Source organism: Miniopterus schreibersii, assembly GCF_964146895.1.
Source record: "Miniopterus schreibersii genome assembly, chromosome: 11".
NCBI lineage: Eukaryota > Metazoa > Chordata > Mammalia > Chiroptera > Miniopteridae > Miniopterus > Miniopterus schreibersii.
The window spans coordinates 14,896,496-14,916,512 of record NC_138111.1 but is presented as its reverse complement, the minus strand read 5'-3'; the positions used below and the strand labels follow the sequence as shown (position 1 = coordinate 14,916,512).

General features: G+C 34.9%; 1 protein-coding gene across 1 annotated transcript in view; it reads left to right on the top strand.

The window, feature by feature from the left end:
- The window catches only part of MEGF9 (multiple EGF like domains 9), a 79,698-nt gene that overhangs the window by 37,533 nt on the left and 22,148 nt on the right, over nt 1-20,017 (top strand). Inside the window, exon 2 of the mRNA XM_081152389.1 lies at nt 2,905-3,094. Coding sequence (XP_081008515.1) covers nt 2,905-3,094 — 190 coding nt within the window. The remainder of the gene's footprint in view (nt 1-2,904; nt 3,095-20,017) is intronic.

Here is a 20,017-nt window from a genome sequence, read left to right as displayed (position 1 = left end):
TTCAAACAGTTTAAAAACTGCCATGGTAATAAATCTAATCCTGGGCTTTCAGATCTTGTCCGCAGGGTATAACAAAGCTGTGTGGTCTGTGAATGTGACATCTGAATTGTGTTTATTTTATTAGATATTATTTCTACCAGTGATGTATTAATTATTGCAGTACTCCAAACTACTTCCAGCTTATATGTTGGAGCTAAGCGTTATAGGTACTATATTATGCTCCTTTTACGTCTGAGCAAAGAAAGGCACAAGGTTAGCTAACTTGCCTAAGGTCATAAAGTTAGTGAGAGAACTAGATTTAAACCTGCAGCTGTCTGTCTCTACAATCCGTGCTCATGTCTGCTCCACTTTACTGCCTCTTCACATTATTGCCATGAGAGTTATAAGTAGTAGTTGTTATGGATTCTCACTAAAGGCAATGAAGTTAGAGTTTATGGAGGAGTAAATTTCAGCTCATTCTTGAAATAGGGGATAGATTTGAATATGTGAAGAGGAGAGAGCATTTTAGGAGGAACAGAATGAGCAAAGGTTCACAGATGGGACTAGAAAGAACATGTTCAGGGTATAAAGAAGAGTTTGAATTAGCTCTATAGAAATAACTAATGAACTTGTTTAGTATTGAAGATTTCTCCATTAGAACTTTGCTGAAAATAAAAACACCTTAGTTTGTCTTAGAGTTTCTTAGATTGAGTTCTTTTAAAAAATACTACTAATCTTATCTCATTCATTGAGAATACTGATTCAGGTTTAGATGAAAGTATATTAGTAAGGAAATAATAGGATAACATTCTCAGTCTTTTTGAAAAAATCCTCACTGGAGGGTGTTTTTATTGATTTTAGAGAGAGAGGGAGCAAGGGAGAGAGGATGGGAGAGAGGGAAAGAGAGAGAGAGGAAGAGGGAGAGATAAATTGGTGTGAGAGAGAAACATCAATTGGCTGCCTTCTGTATGTGCCCTGACCAGGGATCAAATCTGTGACCTGGGTATGTGCCCTGACTGGGAATTGAACCCTCGACCCTTCGGTCCATGGGACGACACCCCAACCAACTGGGCCACACTGGCCAGAGCAAAATTCTCACTCTTTATTGTAGAGTTTTAAAATTTGTTCCTTTTTTGAGCTAGTTTTGCCCCCACCAGTGTAATTTGGTTAGGTAACTTGTGATGAAATTGGTCCAGCAGGAGGAATTTGGATGTATGTTGAAATTCTGCCATATTTTGGAAGAAAAATGCTATTTTAAGCATTCTGGTAATTTTTGGTGGAGTTTCATGAAGTTGCCATTGGCAGGTTTACAGACCATTAAACATGGCTTCCTTATTTACACACACACACACACGCACACACACACGCACACACACACATGTGAAAACATGTAACTGTCGAAGAAATGTCATGCTTACATAGCTAATAAAAATAAGAATATTGATTGACATGGGAAGTTGATTCCTTTCTGAAGTTTGGGGCTGAAGAAATCTGAACTCTTCTTTAGGTTTTGTAACTAACTCACCGCTCAAGCTTGACATCCATAAAATAATCACTCACTCATGAATATTCATTTGGTAAATTTACAAATTAGAAGAAGGGGAAAGAGCAGGGAGATAAGCTGACATCAAAGGTTAAGAACTGAAGAAATGTGGGAGGTATGGAGTTGGTATAGAGTTAACCAAGTGGGAATATCTTTGTGGAATCCTTTATTTTGACGTGTGAATAAGCTGCTTGTGATGACATGAAATTTTTTGAAGGTTAATTTCTTTTTCTAGAATAGAGAAACTCCTTTATAACTTTTTAAGACTCTGAATTTGCAGTTATCTAGTAACTTTTAAGAAATTATCAAAAATTATATTAAAAGTTATTTTTTCCAAGCTAAACTTTTATCAGAATAATGCCATTTTATATAGTACCTTATCTATTGAGAAGTATAATTTGTATCATAGATTTCTCTGAGCTTTTTAAACCTAGGTTCATAGCTATTTTGGAATAGGGGCTATTCCTAAAATGTGTACAAGGTTTTGTTTTATCTGCAGTTGGTTTTAACTGTAATTTTTTTGTGCATGTTTGCAAAGTCCCATGTTAATACAGTGTCAAACTATGCTGAAAATGCTTTCCCCCTGATAAAATGAGTATTAATAATAGCACAAACCAAATCCTAACTGACCTTTGAATGTATCTGAATTAAAAGGTTAAAGCCAAGGACTTCTAAATATTTTCATCTAAAGAACTGTTTGAAATATACCTAAAGAAAATGTTTATTTTCTAAATCTTTTAATTTGGGAAAGAGATTCAAATTGTGATTGGTTTTAGCCCACTGATCAGGATGACCCTGTAAACTTGCTCATCTGGGATTTATTTATCATTTGCTCACCTTAGACTCTCAATTCTCCATTAATTTCTTCCTGGGAAGAACATATTTAACTTATGATTCCAGCTGTAGCACAATCTTGTCTGACCTATATAAGTTACCAGAGTTAACCACCTGAGCCTTAGGCTTTTGCAGCTATACAATGGGATTATTTACTATTTAGCATATTGTCATTTCCAGCATTTGCTCTTGGTGCCATGTAGATAAGCATAGGCCCTGTCTTTGGAGATTAGCAATCCAGAAAAACTAATGATATACAGACCCACACACATTGGGTTGTAAGATCAAAGAGCTAGAAGATGAAGAGTACTGGAAAGGAAACTGAGAATGCCAGTTTTATAATTATGAATGATACATAGTTTCATGTAATTTACTGTATATACTTCCCAATTTAAATAAACTAAGTAGAATAGAAAGTGAATTTGAACTAGAATTAATTTTATCCATCCTTACAAAGTTGTCATGAACATTAAGAAAAAGAGAGTTCATTTTATTAAGAAAGCATTAAATCTTAGTTAATAATGTCTCTTTCCTTCTCTCCTTTGCAGAATTTCTATGTAACTGCTCTGTGGTTGGAAGCCTGGATGTGAATCACTGTAACCAGACCACAGGGCAGTGTGAGTGTCAGGGGATTCACTGTGAAACCTGCAAGGAGGGCTTTTACCTGAATCACACTTCTGGGATCTGTCTGCCATGTGAATGTAGTCCACATGGAGCCCTCAGCATACTCTGCAGCAGGTAAGCAGCAGAGGGTAGAAGTGAAGTTCATTTTATTCGATCAAGAAAATAGCCCAGTCAGCATGGCTCAGTGGTTGAGTGTCAACCTATAAACCAGGAGGTCTTGGTTTGATTCTAGGTCAGGGCCCATGCCCAGATTGCAGGCTCTATCCCTAGTAGGGGGCGTGCAGGAGGCAGCCAATCAATGACTTTCTCATCATTGATGTTTCTATCTCTCTCTCCCTCTCCCTTCCTTTCTCTAAAATCAGTAAAAACATAAAAAGTTTGTGGTTTTTTTTAAAAAGAATCTTTCCTCTTATTCTTACAAAAAAAGAAAAAGAAAGAAAAAATAATGCTTCTGCTCTCAAGGACCAGCCTGATTTAAATGAAGAGAGAGAGGGGCCATAGACTTACAAAATATTTCATATTCTTTTATTACCTCTTTATATATATATATATACATATATATATGTGTGTGTATGTGTGTGTGTGTTTGCTTCTAACTTACAGATTTAGTTCTTCAGAAGCACCTGGGTCACCAATTTTGCTCTGTGATAGTTTCTCTAAATTTCATGGGAAAAAAAATTTTAGAGACTGCTTTCTGGAAGTAATAAGTTCCAGGCATTTCCAGTGGAAACAATCCTGTTTATTAACATACCATTGGAGTTTCAGGAAGTGTATTCTTTGATTTATTTTTTCTCTTATCAAAATTCTAGAGCTGTTTCTTTGCACGTCTAAGGCTTAAACTTGATAATATATTAATTTCTTTAACTAGTTGGAAAAAGAATGGTTTTAGTCTATGTACCAGCACATTTTGGGGGACCAAAACTAGATTAAGCAGGAATTGTCTGAATTACCTTTAAAATAGTATGTTATTTGGAGGGGACTTAATCTAGTAGAACAAATCTGAGGATATGCCTTCTCCTACACTGAAAATAATTATTCTTTACCTTGTATGAGAAATGTAGCTTTTTGTGGACCTCAAGTCAAAAAGCTGAAGAGACAATGTTATGTAAAGAAAAGAACACAAGCTTTAGAATCAGTCTAACCTGGGTATGGATCCAAGATCTTTTGCCACTTAGGAGCTGTGTGTTTTTGGCAAGTTATTTCACTTCTCTGAGCCTCAGTTTGTTCTCAAGGTTGTTGTGAAGGTTAAATGAGTAGAATGTATATAAAATTCCTAGCACACATCACTTAATAAATTCTGGTTTGTTTTAATTTCAAAGGAATATTATAGGCTTAATGAGGGAATATTTTAAAAGAACTTTTAGCTCCATGACAGAAAAGGTTCTTTATATTTAGCAGTAGATATTTTGTATGCTTTCTAAATTATAGTGTATTATTGTACAATATTGTATCGTATTATACTTCAAAGTATAGAAGTGAACTTGATTAAGAAGTTTTTAATTTCTTTTCTTTTCTTTTTTTTTTTAAATATATCTTTATTGATTTCAGAGAGAGGAAAGAAGAGGGAGAGAGAGAGATAGAAACATCAACGATGAGAGAGTCATTGATTGGCTGCAGCCCGCAACCCGGGCATGTGCCCTGACCGGGAACCGAACCCCGATCGCCTGGATCCTAGGTCGACGCTCAACCGCTGAGCCACGCCCGGCCGGGCAAGAAGTTTTTAATTTCAAGTGCAGCAATAACTTGATGATGCTTGTTATGTTACATAGTTATTTGCTTTAAGCCTCACAACAACATTTATGTAATGTTATTAAATCACAAAGATTGAATTCCAAATTAGGTCTTCCAGTTCCAAGTGCAATGTTCATAATAAGAAAACTGTTAATTACTTTGCTGAGGTTGAGAATATAGTAGTTGCTCACCATTGCTTCCTTTACTCCCCCAAAACACGCCTACACAAGCTATATTCAGAAGGTTCACATTTCCTACCATTTTAAAGATGAGATTTGTTCATTCTGGTATGCTCACTGCTGCTGTCAGAATGAGATTCCGCAAACACATTTGCCTTGAGTACTTCTGGAGAGATAGAAAGTGTTTACTTCTAAGCCTGTACTTAAAAGAAGTCTTCAGAAGGAAGACACAGGAGCTCTAAGTCTAGCTCTAAGCACTGCATTCCTTACTGCCAGAAAGGAAGTTAAATTGACCTGAGACTAGAGGAACAGAAAGGGAAGTTGCAGGATTATGTACTTTGGCAAGAACATATGGTGAACTATGAGGAAACACCTCTCTATGTTGTGTTATGCTATAAATTATATGGTATAGGTGAGTTGAGGGAGAGAGGAAATTATAGGCAAGTAGTGTGAGTGTAGTAGAAAGTTAGTAGAATCTGTAATTAGTAGATTTTGATCCCATTCTTGGTTTAGCCACTTACTAGGTATACAATCGTGATTAAGATGTTTGACCTCTCTGAGCCTTGGTGTTTCCAACTGTAGAATAAGATTAATGTATGTAACATAAAGGATTTTTATGAGAAGTGTGTGTATGTGTGTGCGCGCACCTGCTTACATTGTGACTGCACATAGATGCAGCTCTGGAACTTCCTAGGAGCTGAATCTGTTTTTTAAAAAGTGAGGAATAGAATTGATGACTCACAAATGAGGAAGATTAAGTCAACCGGACATGGCTGTGAGTAGAGATTGAGGTATTTGTTTTTGTTGGTAGATTAAAGAAGAAATCGTTCATTCTAATGGAAAAAAATAGATTTTCTTTCATTTTCATAAAGAAACCTATTAAAATTAGGCATTCTATATTTTATAATAATAATAGCTAAAAATAATTGAATACATGCTAGGCGCTGTCCCAAGCCCTTTGCATGTAGTAGTAATTCATTTACTTCTCACAGAAACCATATCAGGACACTGTTATTATTATTCTCATTTGCACAGGGAAAAAAATTGTAAGTTAGGTAATTTGCCTAATTTACAAGGTAACAGTCAGTAAGCAAAAGAGCTGGGGTTGAAACATTTGCAATCTAGATCTAGTCTATGTATTCCTGTTCACTGTGCGCTGGTACAGCCTTTTTCAAAACCTCAGATACTGAGCAAAGGGGGTACTGTAAGAAACTTTGATGCTGTGGTGCAGACTATTTGCTATTTTATAGGAATTTCTTATGGTTCCATTCTGGTATCAGACCCTGACTGCAGTGTGGTGCTCACGCTACCTGAATAACTTCTTGGTAAGGACCCATCCACTTTAGCTTAGTAGAAATTGAGAACATCAGAGGATCAGCCCTTCAGTGAATAATTATCAATTACAATATCTGTTATATTGCCATCTCTTTGTGTTGAATCCGTTTTAATTTTTAAAAAGTGAGGAATAGGATTGATGACTCACAAAAGAGGCCTAAACCTTTGGAGTGAAAACAATATTACTTTTTCTCTTGTGAAGAAACGTATAATTTATGCAAGACTATAAAGGACATAAAACTACTGAAAACCAATACAAAACAGTGCTAAATTTTTAAACTGAGTGGTTTAGAGTGGGAAAAGAATAGGACAGGAATAAGCTGAAGTAATAAGGAAAGGCTTTTGAGAGAAGGTGGGAACTAAGATGTGCTTTCCAAGTTGGGATTTGGGAAGTTAGACGAGAAGACGACCATATCAGGAGGAAAAAAACATGCGAATTCAAGTGAATTTTATAAGATTATACAGTAAGATGAAAAAATCTGATCTAACACCTACTCAAATTCTTTTCTGTTTTAAACTCTCTGTTCTCTTTTTAAAAATAAATAAAAGTAGGAAAGTGGATTCAGTTCTGAACTGATTCCCTCATACATCTAATACCCATGGAAAGAACAGTTGGCTTTTTAAAAATTCATTTTCATGTTCTTTATGCCCATATATTTCAGTGGGAGTTGTCCCAGTGAGCGTAGAATTTGGCTATGGGAGCCAGATGTGGGTTGAGCAATGTCTTTGTGTGTAAAAACAAAGTCCTTTATGTACTGACAGATGGTCACCCCCTCATATCACCATTGGTGTTCCAACCTGTTTAACTGGGACAGAGTTGGTTTATAATATCTTAACTTTTCATTTTTGCTTTTGGAATTCATTTATAATGTTTTCCTGATTTACATTTGGATATATGTTTAATAAATGAATGAAGAAATCAGATAGCATTTTATCTCAAAGAGCAGTATGCCTAGTGAGAGCCTGAGTCTCTTAATATAGCTCTTAAAATATTTAGGGTCTGACTTTATTTCTCAGCAATTATATACATATATATATATTTGAGATTTTAAAAAAATGTATTCATAGTACATTAGTATACAAGATGTATCATTTTAGACTGTCTGTAAGGTAGAAAGAAGTTCTGTAGTAGTGTAATATCCTTTTTATAAAATCTGTGGTTGTTGCTATAAGTGTATTTTGAAATATTTACTACTTTAATTATAGGACTGTGCCCCAGGACAGAGGGCAAAATTTTACTCATGAAGTAAACTTATACTGCAATAAATGTCAAGTAAAAAGATGACAAAACCTCCAAGGCTCACATTCATATGGGACTCTGAAAATCATCTCTTGTGTAATAATCTGGAGTAACAGCTGCTCATGTAAACTCTTATTTATTACTTTGCCTGTAATTCTGAGAGATCAAGAGATACAACTGATCACTAGGTACAATTAATAATTGCTGAAAGCTTTGTCATTTTATTCACTCGTTCCACTTAATAAAGACATTGCATTTGCTAATTATGTGTCCAAAGACATTATCACTGTTCTCAAGAAACTTACTGTCAGAAGAAAGATAGAAATTCGAACAAAATATGAATATTCATAAAGTATATAGACAACTCAGGGAGATCTTGAGAGAGGAAGTTGCATCTAAATTTATTTATTTATTTATTTATTTATTTATTTATTATTTATTATTATTATATTTTAAATATATCTTTATTGATTTCAGAGAGAGGAAAGGAGAGGGAGAGAGAGAGACAGAAACATCAATGATGAGAGAGTCATTGATCGAGCCCACAACCCGGGCATGTGCCCTGATCAGGAATCGAACCCCGATCGCCTGGATCCCAGGTTGACGCTCAACCTCTGAGCCACGCCTGGCCAGGCAGTTGCATCTAAATTTAGACTTGAAGGATGAGTAGATGTTTGTATGAGAAAATTAAAGCATCTTTAGTAGATTACAAGTGGCTCACTATTTCTTGAAGAACACTTGGTAATGTTGGAGAGGAGGAATTGAAAGAGAGTGGGGAATGCTAAGAGATCAAACTTGCCTATTTGTTTACTGTTGTATCTCTAACACCTAGAACAGTGCCTGGCACAAAGTAGACTCAGTAAATACTTGATGAATTAACAGAGTGAATGAATGAAGAATAAATAGGGTGAGGCCTTGAAGCACCTTCTATGCCATGGAAATTATTTTATCCAGTGAAGAATATTGAGTAAGAAGTGACATCAGATTTGCTTTTTAGAAAAATTACCCTGTCAGAGGTCTGGTGGATAGAGAGAGTGAGCTCAGGCAAGGAGACCAGCTAGAAGGCTGTTACAATACATGGAAGAGAGGTTAAATGCCTGATGTAAGACATTGATATTGGCTTTGGCAGTGGTGCTAGGGAGCAGACAACCAATGTAAGAAATATTTGGGTGATAAAATCTACAAGACTAGATAGTTGATATATGTATAGAATAAGAGAGACAGAGAAATAACTTCCGTGTTTCTTTCTGACTTAGGCACATGAGTGAAGGGATATTCCATTAACTGGGTAAAGAATATAGGTAGATACTCAGGTTGGAGGGACGTGATGATGATGCTTGGTTTCAGACATGTTCATTTTGAAGTGACTGTGGAACATTCAAAAAGAGATGTCTGGTAGACAGTTGCATATACATAGTGTACCAAAGTAAAGAAATCTTAACTAGCATTTTTCATGATGTTTTAGGGGGAAACAGAACAAAGCCTCATAGCTTTAATTTTAAAATAATTTTATTCTATACCCTGTTATTATTATTGTAATCATACCAATCTCTAGTTTAAATTACTATTTTTTTTTGGTTCACTTTAATATTTTTTTCTTTGGAGGTAGAATTTTAAAAGGTAGGCATCTTTGTCAAAAGCAGCTAACTGACCTCGGACTCTGTCCTATCATGATTCATTTGTTTCAATAAATGTTTGTACAGTGCCAAATGGTTTATGTCTTAGAAGATATTTTGAGCACATTATACCAAATATCATGTTAAATTTATAGTAAAACAAATTAGACTAAAATTTGAATGTTAATAAATGGCCAGACGGGCTTATTCAGAAAAAGGCACTGAGTCCATTGAGGTTTAAATGTAAATAATGCTATGACAGTTTGGAAAGCTCTGTGTGTGTTTCAGTGCATTTCTATCTTAAATCCTCCATTCAGTACAGGACATGATCTGCCCTCCTGGTGTTCTAATTATTAACTAGATAGCAGCTTTAGAGAAAAAAAACAAAAAACAAAAAAAAGCAAAAACAACCATACCACCCCTGCCCAGCTTTCTGTGACCTTTGTGAACATTAACATATCTCAGTGAATTGATATAGTTGCTGATGATCAAACATGTTACTTTCCCTAAACCAAAGGACTCTTCTACTTGTTTCATTTTTATTAAGCTACTTCTAGCTCAGTTTGAAAAATTTAAAAGAAATATTTTAAAGTTAAAGTTTTGTTATTGATAATATTAAAACATTGTGCTGCTTCTGATAGGCTCCCCCAAATCTGTTGTAGTTATGCATATGCTAATAATAACCAAATTCATACAAATGCAGTTTTTGGTTCTGAGGTATTTATTTGTTCGACAAATTTTGTGCAGGATGCTTTAATAGGCCTTATGGAAAATAAAAGATAAATAGGACAATGGAAGACCAAAGGAGCTTCTGGTCTACTAAGGTCACTAAGAAATATATATAAAATAGAAAGTAAAAACTGACTCACATTGCCTGGCGGGGCGTGGCTTAGTGGTTGAGCATCGACCTAGGATCTAAGAGATCACACTTTGATTCCTGGTCAGGGCACATGCCCAGGTTGTGGACTCGATCCCCAGTCGGGGCGTGCAGGAGGCAGCCAATCAATGACTCTCTCTCATCATTGATGTTTCTATCTCTCTCTCTCCTTCTCCCTTTCTCTTTCTGAAATCAATAAAGAGATATATATGTATATATATAAACAAACAACAAAACCGGACTCACATCATAAAACATAAATATAAAATGTTAAGGGGATTAAGAAACTGGGAGATATCACTTATAGCTGAAAAGATCAGAGATTATTTCACTGAGGAGATAACTTTGAATTCAGTTTGGGGGAAAGGAAAGGATTTAGACAGAATTGGGAAAGTAGTTACAGAACAGGAAACAGCAAGATTAACGTCTCAGAGATGCTTACATAGGATGTAAGGTGGAAGAGAAGTGGGGCAGAGGAGATAAATTTGGCAAATCCTGCTGGGGTCAGGTCACAGAGGACCTTAAGGCCAGACAAATGATTTGGATTTTATTCACAAAGCAATTTTTAAGCAGAAGAAAGGTCAGCACTGTGTTCTAGCAGTAGTAGAATGGATGGATGTAAGTATGGGGAGATTAGAAACAGAATGAAAACTAGTGAGGGCCAAAATTAGAGTAATAATAGTGAGAATGGATGGCATATTGAGAGAATGGAGAATAAGGAGAATGGTGATGTGCCCCTTGACAGCAGTGTTACTGTGCATAATTCTCTAGAAAGTCTGATTTATGCATTAATGCATACACACAAGTCTAAAAGTAGTTTGTGTTTCTAAGTTGAATGTAGGGGTTTGTTCAGTCCCAGGGTTCCTTCTCAGGCCCATACCCTCTCCTATGCTTACCATTCTTCCTTTGTTGCAGGCTGCAGGAACTGAATCTGCTTTCCTCTGCTTCAGTAGTTGCTCCCACCCACTGTATCCCTTGGTATTTTTATTCCTGCATAAGCCTTGCTGCTGAATGTCAAGCAGTGTCCCCATACCCGTGTTGTTTCTCTTTAAAAAAAAAATCCAAGGGCCCTTTACTTTTTAAGAGTTTTAAAAACTATTCATCTTTATAGAGAGGCCTGTCAGGATAACAAATATAATAGATGGGGAAGTAGAAAGTTTAAATACCTGACAAACTTTTCTATAAAGAGTGTTCAAATATAGGCATACCAATAATTCTAGCAGTCAGTCTTCCTCTCATGCTAAGTACTAAGGGACTGTGACTCTGATCAGTTCACTAATACTGTTGTTTGTCACTCCTGCATGGAATTGCTGGGTTGAGGCCTGGCTGTCCCCAAATAACTGACAGATGATGCTATTCTGAGGAAGCTTTTATTGGTACAGAATCGTTGGCAGCAACAGTTCTTTGAGGGAGGATGACCCACTCCCTTCGTGCCAGTTCTTTCAAAAATGCTCTAAATTGGGTCTCTAAAGTTATAGATCTTAACAATCATCTCCTTCAGTTTATACATACAGCCACATCCCAGTGTGCAAGCCAGCTCTAAGAGTACTGTTTGAGGACATTTTATAGAATCTTTTACATAGCAATCCCCTAACCCCCTTCCTCCCCAATACAAAAGGTCTTGTTAAACCCTTCTCCAAGGACACTGGGGCCTGTTCCCTATATACTTACATAATTAAGGGAAACCTGACTTAAATGATTCTTCACCCAGTCAGTACGATCTACTTCAAGGTTATTTTCTATCCCTGCCCAAATGCCAAACAATTATAAACTTCTCTTGCTAAAAAAGAAGAAACCACAAACTTAATCTCAAGTTAAATATCTCACTGGTAGGATATTTTACTACACTTAAAAAATTTTATTTTAAATCTTGTAAATACATAGTGTTTTTCTGATATGTAGTTTGGCTTCCTTCTAAGATGAAAATGCCTCACAACTTGGCCAATACTACTAACATTATTACTACTACCGTCTACCCCAGAATGAACAGCATTCACATTTATTGAATGTTTATTATGTGCCAGGCTAAGTGCTTTATATATACTATCTTATAAGGATAAAATAACAACTGATTGAAGTGGTATTATTTTACAAATGAAGAAACAGACTTGAGTAATTTGCCCCCAAATAGACAACTAGTAAGTGGCAGAAACAGGCTCACACTAACACCTGTCTGACTTGACTGCCTTCAGTAGGTCTCAGGGTTTATTAATTGAGTGACTGAACCTCTACTTATTTTCTAAGCATGATAATCATACTAAGTTTAACTACCATACAGACAGATTCCTAGCATGAAAAATTATTATTTGAGTGATCAAGATAACATTATCAGTAATAAGTCATATAGCTATCATGTAGTCCCTAATAAGATGCAATGAGACGGGCATGTTACCCCTGTGATATTCTTTCCTAAAATTTATAACCTCAGTCTAATTGTGACAAGACATCAGAGAAACTCAAACTGAGCATTTTACAAAATACCTGACCAGTACTCTTCAAAAGCTTCAAGATTATATGAGACAAGGAAAGACTGAGAAACTCTCAGGTTAGAGGATGTTAAGGAGACAAGGCAAGTAAATATAAAGTGATATCCTGATTGCATCCTGGAACAGAAGAAGGACATTAGTATAAAAATTAGATTAAATATGATAAAGTCTGTAGTTTAGTTAATAGTATTATAACACTGTCAGTTTTTAGTTTTGATGAATATACCATGGTTGTACAAGGTATTAACATTAGGGGAAGTTGGGTGAATGATATACAACTACTGTACTATCTTTACAACTTTTCTTTAAATTTAGTATTATTTCAAAATAAAAAGTTAATAGGATTATTATTTGGAGCAGTTAGTCAAGGAAATATAGATAATATTACTGTCTTATCATGAGGACAAAGTTGTTTCTGGTGATAATTCTTAGCCTTAGGTCCAGAAGAGGAATCAGGGTAAGGAAAAACACATACTTTGCTGGCATAAATATCTGCTATTTTAGGTGTGTGACATTTTGGTTAGAATATTCAATCAAATTCATAGCCTATTTTAATGTTTTAAATATCTTTTTTCTCTAAAGCTTTAAAAGAAGAGCTTCTGAAACTTATGTTAGGCTTAGGCCGAAATAGAAGGATGCTTGTTGCCACAAAGAAGGCTTTGTCTTCTCCTGTGTCCCTTGAAAGAAAATTAAATCAGCATGACTTTTTCCATTTCAGATTGTTTTTTACATAGCAAGAAATGTTTCCTAGAGGGTAGAGAGAGAAATATGGGACTATTCATCTTTTTTCTCCTTGGACTTGATTTCCACTTAAAATATCTAAAATATTCAATCCCAGAGAGAGATTTGGACTTGAAGTTTCTCTAGATTTCCTATGAAAAGGTACATAAGTGCTTCAGCCATGATTATTTTGATATTCAGAGTACATAGTGCTAGGTTAAAAACTGTTAATTTCATTATTTTTGTTCTTTATATATTAAATGAATCCTCTGGTATTATTTATCCCATGTGTTTCAATAATTTGGGCTTTTTGAGTTTGCTCCTTTGTTTATAAATTCAGTAGGTTTCCAGGGAATGTTAATAACTACTTACGAAGTCATTTATAATGAACAATATTCTTTTATAATGTATATTTTCTCATTTGATTCTAACAGCAGCCCTGAGAGATAGATAAGGATGATTATCCATCAAATTACAGATAAGAAGTAATAATCGAAAGGTTACATAATAAGCCCAAGCTTAAGTATCTACTAAATATCAGAGTGATGAGAAGGGTCAATTCAAGGCCTTCTGAAAGCATATCCCATGTTCTTTCTGTTACATTAAATTCCCATGTTTTCAGTTCTGGGTTAGTATATGCTCCTGTGCTCGAGGTCAGGAGTTCTTAACCTAAGAGGAGGGAAGCACGTGAAATGTAATAGTAAATGTGTACATATTTCTGTAGAGGTGGTCTATAAAATATAATAGCATTCAATAGATTCTCATAGAGACCTGAGATAACATCAAGTTTAAGAAGTTTTATTTTAAATACTGTACAGAAAGACATAGACATTCTTCTCATGCTGCCAAAAACAGTAATATTGGCTTATGTTATCAATATAAGAATCCCTTCTGTCTTCTGTCAATTTCTAACACATACACTGTGACTATTTCTTTAATTAAGTTTTATTTTTGTTGGTTTTCAGTTGATTTTTTACAGAGCTCTACAATTGAATAGAGTGTCTGGTAAAACAGATATTATAGGTATTTGAAAGAAAAATTTTTGCAGAGAAATATATTTGCTTTTTTGACCAGTTTACCTAAGGAAACTGTACAATCCAGGAGAGGCAACACTGTTAAACCTCTGTGCTTGATGTTTTACACATACAACCTCTTTGACTTCTCAGAACAAACTTAGTTGTCTTGCTCCTAGAAGATGAGTTACTTAGCATTATGGCATCACTAATAAATGGCAGAGCTTAGATTTGAGCTCAGGTCTATCTGACTCCAAGGCTTTTCCCACTCTACCTTGAAATAGAATGGTCAAGCTTAGATATGGCAGTGTGAGTCTCCAGTGAGTACAGGTCTAGGTGTGAGTGATCATGATTCATCTACCTAGGAACTGGCCATGGAGACATAAATCTAGAAGTCAGATCTAGACTACAAGGTAAATAAATATTGCATAGAAGAAGGCAACATGAAGTAATGAGCGCATCCATGGAGAATCATTTCAAAATCAGAAATTAGGACATTATGAATATCAAAGCTGAGTCAACCTGACTTGTTGGGGCTCAAGTGGCAGGCATTTGACATGTGAGAGAATTGAAAGCAAGTGTCATATAGCTAGCTATTGGGTGGGAAGTAGGGAGGCAGAGCAGCTGGGACTGAGAGCCAGGCATCAAGAAACTAGGGACTACAGCTGCAATTCAGCCATTGAGAGTATAAGACACTAAGGTAAAAGGAATCAGTAGCAAATGGGACTTAATGACAGAAAGATCACTGAGGTTGATTGCATTAAATACCCTTTTCTTAGATCAGAATTGATACCAAATTAAGGGTGGAGCACCAAGTCCAGAGGTGGAAAATCAAGCAGCTTTATCAGTCAAGGGTAGGAGTATGATATTTTTTTCAGTTAATCTTGTGCAGTGGTTCTCCAGGTATGGTGCTCAGACTAATATCAGCATGACCTGGGAATTAGAAATTTAGATCATTGAACCCAATCCCAGACCCACTGAATCAGAAATTCTGGGATAGGGCTCAGCAATGAGTATCATAACAAGCCATTCTGATGCATGCTGAAGTTTGTTGTATTGGTTCAGGGACAAGTAGATAAATAGAACAAAAAAGAAAGCCCAGGAAAAAACCCATGTACATGAAGACATTTGACATATGGCAGAGGAGGTACTAAAGCTTAGGGATAAAAGGATGGAATTTTCAATGAATTGTACTAGAGCTTTGGTTATCTATAAAGAAGAAAATGAGATTGGACCTCTATCTTACATCATATACAAAAATAAAATTTGAGTGGATTAAAGACCTAAATATAAAAAGCAAAACATAAAGATTTTAGGAAGGTGTTGTAATGACCTTGGGGTTATAAAGGATTTCTTCAACAATAGTATTAATGTAATAGCAGTACTTATATGGTTTTCATTATGTGTCAGGCACTATTCTACATGCTTAGCATTAACACATATTAACTAAGTTAATCTTCACAACAAGCCTCAGAGAGTGATACTATTATTTTCTCCATTTTATAGGTGAAGAAACTGAGGTATAAAGGGTTTAAATAATTTACTTAAGATCATATGGCTTGTAAGTCATAAAGCCAGGATTTGAATCCAGGTAATGGAGCTCCAGAGTTCATATCTTAACACTTTGTTAATCTGTAAACTTATAAAAAGAGTGGAAAGAAAAACCACAAACTGAGAGAAGACAATTGTAGCACATTAAACTGACATAGAATTGTTTTTCCAGGAATATATAAAGAATGTGTGTAAATCAGTGTCAAAAATATATGGGCAGACTCTTCATAAAAGAGGAAGCTCAAATAGCCAATAAACATGAAACCATGTTCCATCTCATTAATTGTAAGGAGAATGGAATTTAAAACCACAATTTGATACCATTTCAAGCTGCCAGATTGGCAAAAATTTTAAAAGTTGATATCAAGTGTTGGTGAGGATATAGAGCAATGATACCATTATTCCATTGGTAATGGGAGTGTAAATTGTTACCACCACTTTGGAAAACAGTTAGGCATTGCCTAGCAAAGTTGATCTATTACGTAGCAGGTCCATTCCTTGGTATATGCCCTAGAGAAAAGCATGCTCATGTGTATCAGAAGACATGCACAGGCAGGATCACAGAAGCATTATCCACAATACCAAATGAAAACAGCCCAAATGTCTGGAAGAATGAATAAGTAAATAGGGTGATTTTCATGGGATGAAATATAATACAGCAGTGAAAAATGAGTAAAATCAAATAAAACAATGATTTTTATTAATATAAAGTTTAAGAGCAGGCAAAACTATATGATATACTATTTAATAATACATGCAGAGGTGGTAAAACTCTTAAAGAGCTAAAGAGTGATTAAAACTTAGTTGCTTTTGGGACAAGAGAAGGAGATGCAATTGAGGAGGACCACTCAAGGGGCTTTAAATGTCTTGCTAGTGGGTATCAAAGTGTTGAGTTTGTTTTTCTTTAAATTTTATTGTCTTTAAATTCATCTATTTCTGAATGAATGCTATATTTCACAATTTAAAATGAAGATTAAAAAAGCTTTGCAAGGTTATATCATTAAACTGTTGGGTGGGGGGAAGCTTTGCAAGGAAACTGGCTGCAATATGGGACATTTGCAAACAGTGCTAGATGCAGGTAGGAAGCTAGAGCTCCCAGATCTTAGAATTGTATTGAGACAGATCAGAAGCAATGTCTCATTTCTTTGTCAGTTATTTTAAAATTCTATTCATCAGAGGAGATATTTAAATGACTATTGAGCCAGGAGAAGATTAACATAAAAAGCTTCTTCGAGAAATGTTGCAAGTCTATTAAGATAAGCACATTAAATCCTTCTGGCTTGCTTTCATTAAATACATGGAAGTAATCTATAATATATGAGAGAGAGAAAAAGCATTGTATGAGTAGACAGAAGATCTAATTCTGATTACCCTCCAGCTGTGTGACCTTAAAAACTGAGTCAGTTTACATTGCTGAAGCTCTACCAATCAAGGATATTGAGAGTATTAATATTTTACCACATATGGAGCTACAAATATTTTGAAGGCACTTAAGTATGTAATTTTAGCTAATTTTCACAGTATTTTGAAATGGGTTATTATTATTTTTCAGATGTGAAAACTTAACTTGCACAATAATCAAACAGAAAGTTGCAAAGCTGAGACTAATGAATGTCATAGAATTATTGTAAGGACTAAATTAAGTAATACATATGTAAGTATTGTGCTATGTATTTTATTTATAACTCCATAGTAGGAACTCAAGAAATGTTAATATTGCCTTCTGACCGTTCCACCCTCTGAGGGTTCAGAACTCAAGGGCTTAGGACTTGGCTTTAAAGGACTTGGTCCTGAGCACTGTAAATATCAACATTTTAAATTAAACAGGTTTTTGTTTGCTTTTCTGGAAACTAAGCCACCACTTATGCTGTCATTTCTATGAGAAAATGAGTTCTAAATTGTAGCCATTATGTGAGTTAATTTTTGTAACACAGCATATACACAAAATCAAGTATTAATAATTACCCTTTCACTAAGTGAAACTTTTACAATGGTTAAAAAAGAATAAAAGTTTTAACATATTTGAGAAGCATCTTTTCAAAAAGGTGATACTGAGACCTCATGATTTTTCTCTTTTCAATATGAACTTTTGAAATGAAGAAATATCTAATCAAATAATTGAGTAATTGTGTGGGTTTGAGAATTCTTATGGTTGTATTTCTTTCATTAAAAAAAAAGTTAAGGAAGTAAGAAATAACTTTCCTAGTTGAATTAACTTTTCTTCCCAAGTTGTGGCTTAGGAAATATGACATTTTTAAATTTTTTTGCCATTAAGTTTTACTTCTGACTTTTTAAGTAAACGTTTAAGCTTGATTTTGGTAAGATCAGCTATCAAAAATATTTTTGTACTTAGGCAAAACCTTTTTTGAGTATTAAGAATTTCTGTCTGAATATGGATTTCCTCTAAACATATTTTAGACTATTTGCCCTCAAAAATACAAGGAATGTTTAGCATAATAGCCCAATGTTTTCAACAATAAAGCTATCTTTTTTCCCCCTCCAGAAAAGGAGCTTTGCTCATTGCATAACGATCTTTTCCATGATTGTAGATAGAGGAACACTAAATGCAAATGGTCTTTTGCCAAAATGTTTAATTATTGAGTTTATTTCATAACAAAAGAGGAGAAACTGTTTCTTTCATTACTTTTATAATACCATGACATGAACATGAAATTAAGAATTGTTAAGAATTTTATTATGTTTATTTTCCCATGTAAAAGCCTTTTCTGGTTAGAAAACCTTTTTCTAGCTGTCTTTTTAAAAAATTACTGATTTTAGAGAGAGAAACATTGATGTGGGAGAGAAACATCAATGGTTGCCTCCATTATGATTTTTCAGCCTGACCCGGGACTGAACCCCCAACCTAGGTATGTGCCCTGACCAGGCATTGAACCCGCAGCCTTTTGGTGTATGGGATGAAGCTCTAACCAACCAAACCACCCAGCCAGGGCTAGCTGTTTTTTAATAATCTTTTAAAATTATTGAGAGAGTTTATAATCTTCAGTTTACTGGTAATTTCAGATTCTGTTTTAACTAGTACTTTGTCTCCCCCTAAACTAAATTGTGTTTAGTTATTAAAAAAGTAGAAGAAGAAAAAATTGATACATTTAATTATCTATTTTTTCTGTTTCTTCTTTCCATGTTAGACTGCCAACTGGTAAACTGTCTGAGGAAGGAGTAAGGAGGAAAAACAAGGCTTCTCAATAAATTAATTTCCCCTAATTAGAACTGTATCTTTGGTTATTTTGTGACTTCCTGAGTGAAAATTGATAACATGGTATCTAAAGGTATGCCATACATACAAGTTATAGCTTGTAAATCCTAGAAAGAAAATAGTATTTTTTATAACAAAACATGCCAAGACTTTTGACAATTTAAGGGAAAAGTTAAATCAGTTAGCTAGTTGGTACCAAAGCACATCAAGTCTCTCTGGGTTTGGTCCCACCTAATGTAGGATTTTGCTGATCCTTTCCCTTCTCAATTTTTAATTCTCTTTCCAGAAGCCTTTTCTACCATGTGCTCAAAATGTGCTTTCTTTTCCTAGCCACATTTTTGCTCCAATCTAGTAATTATTCCATAAATTTTTTCCATTTTTGTTAACAGAATTTGAAAAGTAAATAACTCAGTGTTGTGTATCTTTGCCTACTAGAGATTCTAACCCATTCTCCTTACAATTCTCAGAATAAAAATTCAAGCTCTAAGGTCATTGACATTATCTTCATATTTCTTTCATTTTTGAGTACTGATTATGTGCTAGAGAGACATGCTAAGTACTCTGCATATGCAATCTTTAATTCTCACACTAACCCTACAGAGTTTGGTATAATTGCCTTCATTTTACAAATGAGAATACTGAGTCTAAGATAGAATAAATACTTGGTTCCAGCTAGTTACTAGCAGAGCTGGAATTTGAACCAAGCTCTGTCTCCTCAGGCTATGAATTTTCCATAGATCCTGATACCTCCCTTCCTGTGTTCCACCCTTCCCACCCTAATCAGTGTGATTATAAAATAGTGGAAATTCTGAAGATTCTCCACCCACTCATCTTAAGCAAAACAGAACCTTTAATAGGACCTTTTGGTTAGTACTTGTATGGCATAAATATGTACCCTATCTTGAGATGATACGCCACTGAATTTCCTTCTGAAATATTAATAGCCTCATTTCAGAAAATACATTACTTGTTTACATAGTAAGAAATAATTTTTAAGTGTTCAAACCTTGTAATAGTTGCTCACACCTATAAGTGTGATAAATTTTCTAAGTACTTACACCATAAGAAAACCTGA